Here is a 16563-nt window from a genome sequence, read left to right on the forward strand (position 1 = left end):
GAGATGCCATAAATAATATTTTTGTTTGCTCCTGAGAATGAAAATTCAGGCAACATTAGGTTTGTCCTGTCCGCCGCCCGCCATATTGAAAGAATTTTACACCGCGCCGCGCCATTTTATTTTAGCGATTTTGACTGACTGAAGCAGGACGCAACGCCGTTTTGTTGTTAAAAATATCTAAAACGTATATTTGTTGAAAATGGGAAAGAAAGATAAAAAGGATAAAGGCGAAACTAGTGATGGATCTAGTGAAGAAGAATATGTTGTGGAAAAAGTCTTGGATAAGCGTACTGTTAAGGGAAAGGTTAGCGAAGCTTTCTTACCGCTTTTCCACGTCAAGTACCAACTTACCGATGTCTGTTTATATTTGACCTGTTTGGCATTATTTTCATTTATTTTTTGGTTTGTTTAGCTTGTTTTACCTACACTATATTAGATTTTTACTTTTATATCAATATTAGGTTATATATTGTTGATGGGCTTGCATATAGCCGCCCTTATTGTACATTCTGATCTAAATGCATTGGAACTTGCAACTTTAGAATTTAACTTTTAAATGATTCTATGAAGATATATTTTTTAGGTTCAATATTTGCTGAAATGGAAGGGATACAAGGAGGATGAGAGTACTTGGGAGCCGGAAGAGAACCTTGACTGCGAGGAACTCATCAGGACATTTGAAGAGAACAGGAAAGAAAAGGAAGTAAGTAAATTAATTTGTGTAATTTTACAAGTTCACGCACATCCATGTTTAACCTATTAACCGCTTGGCATTTTATCAGCTGTCGTGCCCCCAGCGCCCAGCTCAGTACAACAGAAAAAAATACCTACTACAAAGAGGGTTGTGTGTAATTTACCTATTTAAATATCGATAAATAATATCGAAATTTGTTGCAGCACGATGTTAATTAACAATCTGTGCTTAAACCCAGGGCAATTTTTTTTTTACTTTTGGTAGTAGAAAGAATCGAATGTAAAGCCATTGAATATTGTTAATGATTTATTAATTCTCAATATAAAAATTGCCGACATTTGACAACTTGTTTGCTTATTTTCAAAAGAATTTAATAAAACTACATAGAACTATTGTAAAGAAATATTTATTAGTAATTAATTTATTTGTTGTTCTCTGAATAAGTCAATATTAAGAGAACTGCTTTGATGTACATATTTTTTACATGTTACTCTTTGAAGAACGTCCCGACACTAGTGTCGGATTTTTCCGACGCGGGCGTTTGGCATCTATGCAATTACAAGAGAATATTATCAGTTATTTCACCTAACTTCTTACTTAATTTTATGTCTTTTTAATACAAGCCAAAAGTGTACGACATTACAAATGATTGCTTTATGTAATATATCTTCATATATTAACAAGTTTAAGACAGTATAAAACATGACGAGTCGGAAAAGCCACTAAAAACAAACACAGCTATTTTGTCAGATATATACAACCTAGGCGAAATGGACACGATAACATTGGTGGGATTAATCCAACTCTGGCGGTGAAAGGGTTAATAAATCTTATAACTTCCCCTATATTTTAAATTCCCCATCCATTTTTCTTTCCATCCCTACATTTTTTTTTGTACAATATGGCATTCAAGATATCTTATTATTGATGTAGAAATCAAAAAAACCTGAAGACAAAGGCAAGAAACGAGTGCGAGATTCGAGTGATGAAGCTGGCTCTGCAAGGAAGGGTCGAGGCACAAGTGTCTCTTCAGTGGAAGAGCCCAAAGAGAAACGAAGCAAGGATGAGAAGACCAAGTCTGGGTTTGACAAGGGGTTGAAAGCCGAAAAGATTATTGGTATAATCTTAGTCTATTTTCTAAATTATACAAAATCATAATATGTTACTTGACAAGTTTAAATTTTCTATACAAGCTTTTTACTTATAATAATACAACATTTTTGCAGGTGCCTCAGATGCGACGGGAGACCTCATGTTCCTTATAAAATGGGCAGATTCTGATGAGGCTGAACTGGTTCCAGCTAAAATTGCTAATGTGAAATGCCCACAACAGGCAAGTGTACAAATTTTACTAATCAGTATTACATGACTATTACGGCGTGTGTTTATATTGTGGCAATGTGTACAATAATGTAGTCAATGGGACTTATAATATCTTTGCAAATTTAGTTCAACTTTGTAACTTTTTTACTCAATACAAAATTCTTGTAGAGTTTCTTAGAATAATTGAGTACAGAGTTGATTCTTTTAAAGCTCTCTTTTACAAAATCTGCAATACTGATATTAATTGCAGGTTATTGCATTCTATGAGGAAAGGCTGACGTGGCACACCCCAGCAGAATCCGAGTGAAACAGTGTAGGTTAGGATATATTTAAGATCTGGACAATTTTGTTGGTTACGCAAGATGTGAAGACTGCTCTGGTTAATGTGTATGAGTTTCTTACAAAGTGACGGATATGGTAATTAGCATTATAATTAAGTCCAGTATTTTTCTAATTGTTAAAAGTTGTTCGATAAAATTCTCAAGGCACTTTAAATGGAGATGTAATTTTATCATTCAATATGTGCTAGATAGAATGCATTTGGAGATTTTCTTGGTCAAAATGTTATTTTATTTTTTCTATTGTGTGACGTAATTTTCTTTGTAATTATTAATTCTCTTATCCACAAAAACAGTAAATCAGACTTCATGTTGTCGGGTTTATTTTCAGTCCTTAAAAGCAAATACTGTGGTGCTTAATCAATTTACCAAGGATAAATAAATGTATAGATATACCTACTATAACAACTTACAAGTGGAATAATTATAATATTAAGTAATGTGTTGAAGTGTATGAACAGAGTTAAAAAGATATGTGATATGATTATTTCTCATACTAAGATATTAACGAGACTGTCACTTGTGTAACACGGCCTCATTACTCTGGACTTGGCGAATATGAAATGTTACGTTCCTTGCTGCAGTACATTCGGGCATATTCGTTGCAGTTACATATTGATATTTGCGTTCCTTGTTTTGCACAGTGTGCAACGAACGGACTGCATTGACGCCAGGTCGACAGTTATTATTTTGGCCGAGTTGTATAGTAGGTATGGCAACACTAAATTATCAAGATCAGGATAAATAACTGATTAAAATAACGCTGAATCTCCGTCTATCTGTATGGATGTGGAAAACGACCAAGAGTGATTGAAAATGCAAGCAAATTCCTGAGTATAATTAATTTATGTCCCGATCGACATATCGAGTTTATTTTCTATAATATGGCGATAGACAAATACTTAATTATAGTTAAAGAGAAATAAAAACAAAAGATTTACAAGAATTAAAAGTTTTATTTGTATTCATGATGCTGATACATCCTTATACAATGGTACGTGGCGATCATTCAAGCATTTTCTTCAGAGTTTTTGAGAGTCCTTTGCTAGCAAAAAAACATGTAGACACCACTTTCAAACTACCTGCTGATTACCGACTTCCGTAACATTTGTTTTCGAAAAGAACTGTAAAATTCCAAATAAAAATCACGAATTTTTGTGTCTGACAAAAAACCGTTCGTTCTGATGTTTTTATATCTGTGCTGTTATTATATTTATTGATGTGGGTTTTGCATGGTCACGGTCATTGCAGACGAAAAAATGCTTGCTAAATGTGGGTACGTACATAGCTTGTGTCCATTAAAATTAAGTTTTGTATTTTTGCTACACATTTTACTTTTTAAATATACTTCAGTATTTCTTAATCCTTTCATAGAACATAAAAATATAAATAATTCTGTTCACATCACATACACTTTCAGTCTTCACAAAAGGTACGTGTACTTGAAATATAACTTACGTACACGTTCATACAAAAAGAGATTTTTTTTTCTCTCTGCAATCAAACTAAAATATGAGTAGTGTTACCGAAAAATCGATTGATCAAAATTATTTATAGTTGACATTGAAAATAAAACTATTAATACATACACATACAACAATAATAAAGAATAAATGATAGAAGGCTATCGATTAGAAAAATCGATTGCTTATTTATTTTTAGTATCGATAGTACACTTTATAACGTTATAAAAGTAATAATACTTTTGACAATAAAATTAGTTAAATGGATATAAATAATGTCAAAGAGAGCACGATAGAGACTAGATATAAATCTAAATGTTAATCAGCTTAATATAAATCAGTATGATAAATGCTACAAGAGTCTTTACCAATATATAATTGATAAATCATAATTGTTCAAAAATATCAATAAAACTTACTTATTTGATTATTCATAATAAACACATACCATAAAATATTTTAATGTAATGTAGGTACTTAGTATTGGGTTATACGAAGATAGACGCTCCTTATTTTTCAATTTATGTTTGATACTTGTAGTCATGTTTGCCCAAGCCATTGCTGAAAAAATATAAGTAAAACATGTATAATATTTCACTAAATGGTATCCTCTACTTGATTGAATTTCTACGAAAAGTAATTTTGATCTCTATGGGCAAAGAGTTCGCGCCAATTATCAGGAGTAGGAGTACTACAAAGCTAGATCTAGTCTATCTTCCCGACATGGAAGTTCAATAAATTCCAATCTATTAGGCTCCTATCCTAGACATATGTTGTGCCAAACAAAGAAAACTTATTTACAGCGTTGACACCACCTTGCCAGGGTGCCTCTCTCCAAATTGGCTCCCTTCCTGTCGTGCTATACCGATGTATGTCGAAACCGACAAAGTTCGACGAACTGTTAGTCGATAGTATACAGGGTTACTGGTATCTAACGCATAAGCTTCCAAATGCGCATAAGGTACATAGAGACTAACATACACGAGAGACACGTAATAAATACAACAATTTTCCTTTTTTTAGTTTGAATGTGGTATCTATACAAGGTAATCCGTATGATGTACCTGAGCTGCGCGACGTGTCCAACCTGTGTGCGCACGAGCGGCGCGAGGCGGTCGGTGAAGCGCTGGAAGTTGCGCTCCAGCTCGCGCTGGTACTCGCGCTGGTCGCTGCCGATCAGGTTCTTGTTCTTACGCAACGCGTCGTGGCATCTATAAAACAATAAATAAATAAAAATAGCCTTTATTTCTGTCGCAAACTTCAGTTCTAATCGTGAATAAAAATGTATATATTATTACACTAGATGTTTCCTGCGGCTTCGCTCCCGTGGAAATTTTGCGATAAAATATAGCCTATAGCAATCTTGGATAATGTACCTTTCTAATGGTGAAAGAATTTTTGAAATCGGTTCGGTAGTTTCGGAGATTACCCGTCTCAAACTCACAAACGCTTCCCTCTTTATAATAATAGTATAGATAACTTTTTAGTATCAAAAAATTGAAATAATTTACATATTATTATATTACATTTGAAAGTACTTAACTATAGTATAGTATTTTTTCATTTTTATATATATTATTTATTTATTTATATCTAGAAATATCCTGCTCTTATTTGTACTACGATTAAATTGATTTCCGTTTCCAAAACGAAATTTCATTTTAAGTTAATAACATTTTCAAAAATCATATAAAATGTAAGGCGTAAAAATTTTAGGGTATTTTTTATCGTTAAAAAATGTTACTTTTTGGAGAAGTCCTTGAACGCCAGCCGCAGTTTGTTGGTCAGCCTGGTCGCGGGCTGCGTGCCGTCGGCCACCGGCGCCAGGAACACCTGCGCACCACACACATATAACATGTCTTACATTCTAATCTGAGGGTAGTAAAAGTAAAAAAAATGTAAGTATGGGGAGTGAAATACAATAAAAACCAATATAAATTAAATTTGTGGAAAAAAGTAATTTTGGTTAGAGAAAGAAGTATATACTTAGTTTATCCAAGAGGAATCAATAGATTTTCAGTATTGTCGTAGTCGAGGGAAATATTGGGCAATAAAAGTTGTTAGCATATATCATGTGTATGAGAAACGATATTAAGAATGACCTGGAGTTTATTTATTGGAGGTTATTTTTCAGAAGAAGCGATGCGTGAGGGTGAACCGGTGTTTTTCATAATCAAAATTCAAAATTCTTCATTCAATTTAGGATGATATACATCACTTATTGACGTCAAAAAATTACCTAAACTAAGTCTACTGCCGGCTTCCAAAGCGCAGGTGAAAAAGAAGCGGCGCAACAAACTTCACCGCAGCCTTTTCTCCAAGGACGTCAATTAACAAATATAGGTCTTATACATGCATTAAAAATTAAGAGGACGAATTTATGTTTATGATAAATAATCTAAAGTAATACTTGAGCGAGTTCGAGTGGTCCTTGATTGACGGTGGTACCAATACAACCCTGTACCACCATCTGCAACATCTTCGGATCAGCTGGCTCTTGGCTGGTCGCCGCTGCCAGCTCGTTGATCTGTAAATAAACAAATAAGGTTTTTACAAAAACGCCGACAGAGAAATTTCGTTTCCCGTTCGTTTCATTTATTTTCAGACATCAAATTCGTATCAAAATCGATATTTTTTAAAGCTCTGCTGTGCGCTCATGTATTTGACCAAATCCAATTTCTAAAGAAAGGAAAACAGTAGATGTATGGGTTATTGCGCAGAAAATATCGATATATCAAAATATCGATATTTTGTAGTCAATATTTATCGATTGACCTACATATGAAAAATATCGATACGATATATGTATATCGATATTTTTCCCCATTTGCCCATCCCTAGATTTCGATAGCATTCAACGCGTGACGAAAAAATTCATGTGCGTGCTGTAAACCGTCGAGGAGTTCCCTCGTCGGGAGCCGATCCTGGGTGCATTCATCATCAGGTCAAGTTTGAGATACCCTAGAAAATGATAAAATAAAATGATGTTAAATAAATGTTTTACCTTTTTTTGAATATCCTCAATGGCGACCTCTATCGGCGACAACACGAGTTGTGTCCTCTGAACCACAGGCACTCTGGTCTTGACGTACGGAAAGTGGTGTGCTGTGGTGAGTATAGTTTTCCGTTTACACTGTTCAGAGAGTTCGCCGTGCGCGCGGCCGCCGGCTGTGAACGGGGTCGCGTACATGAAGCGCTCTGGAAACGTAGACAGAGACAGCTATACACCCAGTCGCATCTTCCGTTTCGCTCATAGGAGCAAGAAATTCATGAGACGAAATGAGACAGAGCGCTAACATCGTTTGAGCTTCATTACGTGCATGGCTCAATGTGCCACTATGTATGACATTAGCCAGATTGGGTCGGAAAGTTTTATGGAAATCTCTTTTTCTATTTGGTTATACTCGTCCATCGTTTATATATATTTCTTGGTCTTTGGACAGAAAATGTTGTTGTTACTCTTATTCTGAGGCGGGACCACACGCACGCCACATGAAACAATTGCGTGTGGTTCCGCCTCAGAATAAGAGTAACAACAAATCCAAGCGTAGATGTCGTATGAGGCGAGCGACGACTAAGGTACTTGGCACGTGATAAGAAACAACAGCAATCCCAAGAATAGTTGAAATATTTTTTTATGTTGACCACGGGCTTCGCAGCGTCACTACTCCGAAAGCACTTGAGAACACGCGCAGATAAGAGATACTCTTTATCTGTTTATCTGTCCTCGAAAATTACGTTCTTTGATCTAAAAATTATTTTCTAAAATTTCTCGGAATTTTTCTGAGAAAACTTCCTCACGTTTCGCTTGCATTCACACTAAAACATTAAAAACAACACCGCACCAACAATATCTATTAAAATAAACTTGTTGTGCATTTTTGACGTCTTGCGAATTTTCAGGTCAGAAGATCACGTGTCACAAAAAGTGCACAAAACACCGGTAAGAAGTTTTCACTTGAAAAAAAATTACGAAAGAAATAAATATAAATAATATAATAAATAAATATATAATAGCACAAATCACACAGATTGAGCTAGCCCCAAAGTGAGTTCGAGACTTATGTTATGGGATACTAACTCAACGATACTATATTTTATAACAAATACATATATAGATAAACATCCAAGACCCGGGCCAATCAGAAAAAGATCATTTTCCATCATGACCCGACCGGGGATCGAACCCGGGACCTCTCGGTTCAGTGGCAAGAACTTTACCACTGCGTCACCGAGGTCGTCAAAGAAAAAAACTATAGATAAAACATACTAATATTGAAGTTCCTGTCGTAGTGCGTGGGCCGCTTGCGCAGCTCGTGCGGCTCGAAGTAGGGCTCCACGTACGTGATCTGGATGTACGCCTTGTCGGGCTCCAGCGACGCCGCCTCCACGTTGTTGGAGTCCTTGATGATCACCACGTTCTCGGGGCCGAAACGCTGCCCGTAAAAGTTCTGCAACACGTGTTCTATAACTATCTGTGTCTGTGTTTGTACACTAGCGATACTATCACATTTTTATCAATTAATTCCTCATGCTACTGGACTAGACAATAGGGTAGTTGCCAGGGTCAGAAAATTGTAAATATATGTATAATCTAGATAAAATATTTTTAGGATCATTATGACCAATAATGGTAAGCCGATCTGGCATGATAGGGACCGACACTGTTCCAATGAGTTTCTTTCGGCATTTCTTCTCAGCAGTGGTTGTTCCGAAGTGCTAGTAGTTTGTAGCTTTTCAGAAATAACTATAAATATAAAAATTGACGAGAAAATGTGCCTGTGAAGGTCAAATTTGCAAATAAATGATTTGAATTTTGAATTTGAATATGATAATTCATAGATCACATTTTTAACAATTTTCATTAATTAATAGCTAAAACTAAATAAAAGAATTTGTCAGTTTATTTTTATTTCTAATTGAAAATTACTTGAAGAGCGCAGATTACCAATCTCTCTTTTAACATTAACAATATCCAGTAAACATAAATATATAAGCGGGTCTAAAACAGTTCGTTCTATTAGGAGCCTTGTGACTTACGAATTAGGGTTCAACCCTGTTTCTCACCTCCAGCCTGCTAAAAATCTCCGGCAATTTAGTCAACGCGTGTTCCTTGTACACAAACTCGTCCCCGTCGAGGTCCCCAAATCTGGACCCGTAGAATGATACTCTGAAGTAAGTCCCGAACACACGTTTCCCGTGCAATTGTTCTATGCGGGTGAATGCCTCGTTTAGTTTACTGCAATGAAAATTGCAATAATATATAAATAATTACATTTCAGAAGGCGCAGCGAACCAATCACATTGCGCCATTGTGACCCCACTGCAATGTGATTGGTCCGCTGCGTGTCACTTCGAATCAATTCGATGGTGAGAAGTGCAATGCAATCCCGCACTTACCCCTCAGGTCAACTTACAATTTACGGTCGGGAACAGATAAACCTGTCGCATTTGTGGTGGTAAGTCAGTTAGGAGCGGGTTCAGCCAGAAAATTTTTGAGTTTCCCTCTAGCAACCTCCTAGAAACTCAAATTTTCTTTACGTCTAATTGTTACTCAGAAATAGGGTCTTAGGCTATGTGCTGGACTCTATGTATGATGGTATCGGAAGCAATCGAAATAACGCCATAAAAAATTATATATACGTTCAGTCGACGGTACTGAGCAATTTTTCGTATGGAAGGAACCTTGAATTCGCGAAAAAAATCAGCTGATGTATACACTTTCCACAACTTAGGTATTTAATTGTGCCAGTAGTTTGTAGCTTGTGAGAAATAACTATAAATATAAAAATTGACGAGAAAAAGTGCCTGTAAAGGTCTAATTTCTGAATAAATGATTTGAATTTGTACAGAAAAGCTGCAATTATTTTCGCGATTTCGATGTTACCCCCCATACTAAAAGTTGTTCAGAATCATGGACTGAGCGTGTAGACAAAATATTGCCATTGTCTAAAAAGTCACCCTGTATACCCTAGCCCTATTGGATGAGAATAGTGATTTACCTGTGAATATTAGCCAGCTTCTTATAGTCGCGGTGTTGTTCCGCTATTGGGATGAGAACTTTGTACACTTCGTTCACTGTTTCATACATCCCGGCCGTCATCAGTTCGCTCGCCGCGTGTTCCAGAAGCGCCTGAGATTTATACATATCAATATTATGGAATGATTTGGTAGCAAATATTAGGTGTGCATTGTAAACGGAACGGTCACGTGGCCCAGCACATAACTGTACCTCACAACCACATTATTGATGGAGCAGCGGTGGTGGTGTAATGGTTAAGATAAATGAAACAAATAAATTGTACAGTTTGTGTGTAAATACCAAATAGTATTAAATTGACTGATGGAATGAATTTCATAAAAAAACATTGACCGAATGGTTGAATGGAAAAAGATTTTATAGTATTAAAGAGTATATGAACGATAAACATTGAACTTGTATAAATATTTTATTGATATATATTTGTTTATATTATTAATATTTGCACGCCAGCATGCAGGTTGGTTACAGTTGACTTAAGATCTATGTAAATCTTGCAAATAAATGATTCTATTCTATAATGAAACAAATAAAATAAATAAATAAAATAACTATTCCCATGGGAAATAGTAGCGGGCGAAGCCGCGGGCAAGAGCTAGCAATGAAACCTGCAGCTCGTGATGTGTGAGATGGTGATGTAAGGCGTCCGCGCAGCTTTCGTCCAAGACGTTATGCGTGACCCTCTCCAGCAAGGCGGCGCCGCGTGCGCGCGCGCACAGCTGCTCCGCCACCAGCGCCGCGCCGTGCACCAGGCACATGCCCGCCTCTGCGTGGTTTGAACGCTGGCGGAAACAGGCAGACATTTCACGACTGTTTGAACGCGGCGTGTGGCGTTTCATTTGTGTCGCATTATTTTTTTTTGTGAATAAAGAATCTTTTTCTTTTTGTTTTAAACATTTACAAAATTAACATTGTGCCAGTACTTTACTTATTTATAAAAAAGAATTGATTACTGTGTATGGTACAATATGATGATAAACTAAATATTAGTTATTACAAGGTTTTATTTAACTTGCGATCGGGTCGAATCTTGCAACTCAATTTTGAAGCTGATATATTCAAACGATTTAGCTTAAATTTTATGCACACGTTCAGTTTTGATAATGCATTCTTATGATAATGCATGGCCTAATGGTGCACCCAGGAACGGCTCCAGATTTGGGAACTCGTTTACGATTTACTACACGTATAATTCAATAAGATCTCCCTGACAATAATAAAAGCTTGTGTTATCATTTTTGTAATAAATTTATAGTGAATATATTAGTGCGATCAGAAATAATGTCGCTGTTTACTAATGAAATCATTTTGAGCCGGATCAGCCTCAGTTTGGGTCTGTGTTGGTATCCACCCACATCAAGTCTAGTGTCTCGTCACGATATTCAGTGTGGCTGGAAGATCTTCCTGCTCTGTAACCTCCCGCTACACTCCTTCACACTTCTTTACCAGTGAGTTATTGTTAACACTGGCTTCATATTTTATAATAAATAAATAAATAAATATATTAGGACAAATCAGATTGAGCTAGCCCCAAAGTAAGTTCGAGACTTGTGTTATGGAATACTAACTCAACGATACTATATTTTATAACAAATACATATATAGATAAACATCCAAGACCCGGGTCAACCAGAAAAAGATCATTTTCCATCGTGACCCGACCGGGGATCGAACCCGGACCCGGGACCTCTCGGTTCAGAGGTCGTCAAGTCACCCAAAGGCATTTGACATGACTTTTACGACTACACTAACTGTGAAAAATATATGGGAAGCCACACCCACCTCCATATGCTTCTGCGCCATGTTGTTGAGCCAGGTCAGCCTCAGGTCGGGGCTGTGCTGGTACCCGCGAGCGATGCGGTGCATCAGGTCAAGCAGCATCTCCGGGTCTTCTTGAAACTCCTTCATCTTGACCGTGTCCGATAATATCATGTGCAGGTTGAACACTAGATCTTTCACCTGGGATAAAAAATAGAATATATACATTTATTAATATATTATATATTTTTATATAAATGGACAGAAAACGGGAGGGGCGACTTTTGTCCAGCAGTGGGAGCTGATAATTATATAAAAAATGGATATCATCCCGTTGAGTGATATCCATTTTTTTTAATGTGGATTTTTTCACTTTTGATTTGGACGGCCACACACTAAGTGCTAAGCTTGTATCACGGGGCACGATGGATACGAACACAGAAACGAATGTAACACATCAGAACCGCCGACGAATACGATTTTGAGTAGTGGAGTATGGAATAATAGTAATATAACTGTCTCTCTTTCTCATCCTTGCTTTACAAGTAACCATCTGAAGCGCCGTAATCTGTAGGTTAAGCCAATGCCTAAGATAAAAATAAACTTTTGATTTTTGAAGACTCCCCATTGATTCCACGTCAAATCTTTTTGAATGTTGTTGCCTATCACAATTATCAAGGCTTTATATATCTTGCTGTCGCCTCGTACGACGTCCACGTGATGTCATAAAGAGTCACGATGTCATTCTGACATGTAATGTCACAGTCATGATGTAAAGTGTCATGATGTAATTCTAAGGCGAGAATCACACGTCCAGAAAAACTCTTGTCATACATACAACAAGTCTGTGAATTTAGTATTTGGACAAAATATAATTGATATAATGAAAACAGCCATCCAATTAGTAATACAAATGGGTTCCAAACATGCGAGGATATTATTGTTAAATCTACATCGAGTATAATTAAAATATGTTATTGCAAGGATTTTATTGATAACATTAGTCGACATTTCTTAGAACGTATAACTATTTAGCCGAATGCTTTTGGAGCAATATGAATGGACTTCAGTCTGCAACGATAGAAGTCCTCGGACACGGCGCTACAAGCGCTTACAACAACAACGTGCCCGATATGTTATTGAAAGCTCCAAATTGCCGTAGGATTTCATTCGTATCGCGGATTTTAAAAGGGTTTTAAAAATGTGGTCGTCCAACTGAAAAGATACCTTATGGCGCCCGGCGCTTACGTCATTATTGCCGTTGTTTTGTATTCGAACAACGGCAATAAAGACCTAAGTGCCAGCCGCCATAAGGTCGCTTTTGATTTGGACGGCCACAAATGTAGACAGACATAACACTGTTCCAAAACGTGCCGGGCTGTTTGTGGACTTACCAGCATTATGGCTGTTTGGGCCGCCTGTTTGGTTCCCGACTTTGAGAAACAGTAAAATCATTTCAATATTAATTTATATAATAAAGAAAATAATATTAAATAGACCTAGGCATGTACTAATTTGATACAGTATAATCTTTTTGGTCTGGATTATATGTGTACTGAGATTGGAGAGGACTTGCATCTTTACGCAGCAGAAGTATTAATACTAGTCACATACACCTGTTCCAAGAGTAACTTCAGTATTTACTTTTTACACTAATCCTGTAAAATACCTGTTCCGCGATAGCAGTATAAATACTAATCGTAAATACCTGTACCAAGAGTAACTTCAGTATTTACATTTCACACCACTGTTTTAAAATACCTGTTCCGCGCACAGCAGTATAAATACTAATCATAAATACCTGTTCCAAGAGGTAACTTCAGTATCATTTCACACCAATCCAATAAAATACCTGTCCCGCCACAGCAGTATAAATACTAGTATTAAATACCTGTTCCGAGAGCGTGGTGTCCTGCAGGTCGGTGTCGTGCTCCGCGTACACGAGTATAGTCTTGAGCGCGCGCCGCAGCGACTCCTCGCTGAACGTCGTCGACGTCCCCACCAGAGACGACAGCGACATTGTCACTTGCATCTTCACGCGGCTGAAGTTCTATCAACATATACATATATATAGGTGTTACTAACAAATATGAGAAGCGGTGGTGGTGTAATTGTTAAGACGCCCGCCTGTGGATCGAAAGGTCCCAGGTTCTAATCCTACTCGTGCCACATGAGTTTGTATAGTTTTCACCGACCACCACTTGCTTCCGGTGAAGGAAAACATCGTGAGGAAACCTGTACACTGGTTGATGCATTAATTTATTTGTCAAATGAAGAAGGCAAACCACTCCATTAATAATGCCAAGTGTGTTTTTCATTCCACGTAACAATCACGACCCTCAGTCATGAGGAATACGACTATGAAGAAGAACAAATATGTGTCATGGTTACTTAAATAAATAAATAATTCATTCATTAATATAACAAAGAAATATTAATTCAAATATTTCCTTTCTGTTATTGCTACACTGATTTTAAAGGCAGGCAACACAGGGACCAGCACTGTTTAATTGAGTTTCTTTCGGCATTTCTTCTCAGCAGTGGTCGTCTCGAAAGAAAGAAAGAAAGAAAGAAAGAAAGAAAGAAAGAAAGAAAGAAAGAAAACATTTATTTGCCAAAAACATGAGTACAAATAGTCATAATGAATTAGACCTACACGTTTTACCGAATATAGGTATGCAAATATAAATAAATAAAGAGGAGCATGCTATCCACTACAAATTCAAAACAAAAAAAGAATTATAATGTAATATAACTAGCCCTAAATTCTATCCGAGTCTATCATTGCCAAGTTTGTAAGAAATGCCAGTAGTTTGTAGCTTTTCGGGAAAAAAGTGCCTGTGAACGTCTAATTTCCGAATAAATTATTTGATTTGCTATGAGCTAAGCGTTGTGGTTTCGAACAGAGATAGCTAGCCATCGAGAAAAACTAGTTGTATGGTGCGTCAGTTTATTCACTCGCCCGTCAGCTGTTACACACACAAACTTAAGGCCAATGTATGTGTAGTGTATGTGGACTATGTACAGGGCATAGGAGATATTAAAGAAAAAATAATATGAGGATCTTTATGGGACTAAAAGAAGCCAAAACAAATTTCTATTTAGAATTTTTATCTGTCCGTATGTTTTATTGCGAATCACGCAAAACGAATTTGATGCGGTTTTCAATTTCAATTTGAAATGTGGTATAGGTTACAACGCGAAACGTTGCTTTCACCCAGTGATATTGACAAAAAAAAATAAAGATTAGACGCACGGAATAACCGCGGGAAATAGCTAGTTTAAATGAATAAATATATTAGTACAAATCACATAGCTAGCCCCAAAGTTCGAGACTTGTGTTATGGGATGCTAACTCAACGATACTATATTTTATAACAAATACATATATAGATAAACATCCAAGACCCAGGCCAATCAGAAAAAGATCATTTTCCAACATGACCCGAACCCGGGACCTCTCGGTTCAGAGGCAAGCACTGTAAGTTAAGATTAAACTTACGTTCCCGAGCTGGTAGTGTTGCCGCATCAGCGCGTAGAGAGTCGCGGCCGCGTGCGCGCGAGTGTGCTGCGACAGCGCGGCGCAGTGCCGCAGCAGCACGCGGCAGACGCCCGACTCCTCGCCGCAGCACGACCAACCCAGCTGGGTGCGATAATTTTTTCAATACGAGCGTAATAATCTGATAAAATAACCGTATTCCATACTGTGGACTTATCCATACTAATATTATAAAGATAAAACATTTGTATGTTTGTTTGTAATGAATAATCTCAAAACCTACTGGGCCGATTTCGATGAAATTTGGAACAGATATAGGCGAAACCTTCAGGAGTGACGTGATAGGTTTATTATTTGTTTTACACGAGCGAAACCGGGGCGATCGGCTAGTATGGAATAAGTATATTTTTGCAGATTATTTTCTACGACAAAAATAAAACTCTCTTCGAAAAGTAAAAATGCATAGCCGGGCTGTTTCTAAGCTTTTTTTTCTTTTAAACAACGCTACGGAGTTTGATGCTGTTTTCACTAATTGTTAAGACAATTTATTAACAAAGGTTTACATACATCAAAAACAACGTATTATACCTTGCGAAGACAGGTCACTTATACACATGACATTTTTCTATTAGCGCGGTTTTTAATCATTCTCTAAAACAGGCATAAAAATATATAACAACAATTATCATAGTAAACACAAACCTTGACGATGAGCGCGCGCACGCTCGCGAACATGTGCTGCAACACGGCCGTGCTCTGGTTGCGTTGCAGCGCGCGCAGCAACACCTGCAGCGCGCCCGTGCACACACTCTGACCGCAGTCCAGGTTGCTGCACGTCTGGAATGTTGCACATTTATAATCTGTGTTTAGGATACATAGAAAAACGCCCGGGGCTTCGCTCCCGTTGGAATTTTGAGGTAAAATATAGCCTATAGCAATCTTGGATAATGTACCTTTCCAATGGTGAATGAATTTTTGAAATCGCTTCGGTAGTTTCGGAGATTACCCGCCTCGAACATACAAACTAACAAACGCTTACCTCTTTATAATAATAGTATAGATTGCAATGGCAAAAAAAATGTAGTTCGTCAAAAAACAGTTTACTTCACTTTGCTGTTCTTATATAAACATAGTGTGTTCGTTCGGGTGGAATTTTAAAACTCAATTTCGAAGCAAATATTTATATTTTTTAAAAGATACGGTGCTGTGAGCCAAGGAACATAACTTAGAACTAAGGAACATACTTCCTAGACAAAAACTTATTTAAAAATATCTTCATATACACGTTTAATTTAGATGACAATGTATTATTGTGGTATACGCGACCAGATTGAGCTTCCGACGAGGGAACTTGTCAACTGTTTGCCGAACGGACACGATATTTTTCTCACGTGTTGAACGCTATAGGATTGTTCTAAGGACAATAAAAGCAAATCAAATCATTTATT

At 37.0% G+C, this 16563-nt stretch overlaps 2 protein-coding genes across 10 annotated transcripts in view; one reads left to right on the forward strand and one right to left on the reverse strand.

Annotated features, from left to right (window-relative positions):
* Positions 1 to 52: 52 nt before the first annotated feature.
* On the forward strand, positions 53 to 3301 carry LOC128670297 (chromobox protein homolog 1-like). The gene is made up of 5 exons (XM_053745862.1): positions 53 to 304; positions 584 to 703; positions 1628 to 1811; positions 1921 to 2027; positions 2268 to 3301. The coding sequence occupies exons 1-5, from the start codon at positions 200 to 202 to the stop codon at positions 2322 to 2324; spliced, it is 573 nt and encodes a 190-aa protein (XP_053601837.1). The 5' UTR covers positions 53 to 199; the 3' UTR covers positions 2325 to 3301.
* Positions 3302 to 4023: 722 nt separating this feature from the next.
* Positions 4024 to 16563, reverse strand: part of Zir (Zizimin-related) — a 37669-nt gene continuing 25129 nt past the window's right edge. For 5 of the 9 annotated variants that reach the window (XM_053745728.2, XM_064436981.1, XM_053745739.2 and 2 more), the window contains 14 exons: positions 15818 to 15952; positions 15119 to 15259; positions 13508 to 13666; positions 13011 to 13049; positions 11641 to 11817; positions 10467 to 10640; positions 9821 to 9951; positions 8886 to 9057; positions 8089 to 8269; positions 6823 to 7016; positions 6229 to 6345; positions 5563 to 5651; positions 4883 to 5029; positions 4024 to 4379 (listed from right to left, as the gene is read on the reverse strand). In XM_053745728.2, coding sequence (XP_053601703.1) covers positions 4340 to 4379; positions 4883 to 5029; positions 5563 to 5651; positions 6229 to 6345; positions 6823 to 7016; positions 8089 to 8269; positions 8886 to 9057; positions 9821 to 9951; positions 10467 to 10640; positions 11641 to 11817; positions 13011 to 13049; positions 13508 to 13666; positions 15119 to 15259; positions 15818 to 15952 — 1896 coding nt within the window. In that variant the 3' untranslated portion in view covers positions 4024 to 4339. The remainder of the gene's footprint in view (positions 4380 to 4882; positions 5030 to 5562; positions 5652 to 6228; positions 6346 to 6822; positions 7017 to 8088; positions 8270 to 8885; positions 9058 to 9820; positions 9952 to 10466; positions 10641 to 11640; positions 11818 to 13010; positions 13050 to 13507; positions 13667 to 15118; positions 15260 to 15817; positions 15953 to 16563) is intronic. The other 4 variants (XM_064436997.1, XM_064436988.1, XM_064436994.1 and 1 more) reach the window with 2 other exon arrangements.

Source organism: Plodia interpunctella, chromosome 1 (genome assembly GCF_027563975.2).
Source record: "Plodia interpunctella isolate USDA-ARS_2022_Savannah chromosome 1, ilPloInte3.2, whole genome shotgun sequence".
NCBI classification, from domain to species: domain Eukaryota; kingdom Metazoa; phylum Arthropoda; class Insecta; order Lepidoptera; family Pyralidae; genus Plodia; species Plodia interpunctella.

Excerpts from the sequence above, each read along its gene's own strand:
- LOC128670297 (XM_053745862.1), top strand. The coding sequence starts at position 200 with ATGGGAAAGAAAGATAAAAAGGATAAAGGCGAAACTAGTGATGGATCT. Across the intron at positions 704-1,627 it reads AGAACAGGAAAGAAAAGGAA|AAATCAAAAAAACCTGAAGA; the intron begins GTAAGTAAATTA and ends TTATTGATGTAG. Across the intron at positions 2,028-2,267 it reads ATGTGAAATGCCCACAACAG|GTTATTGCATTCTATGAGGA; the intron begins GCAAGTGTACAA and ends TATTAATTGCAG.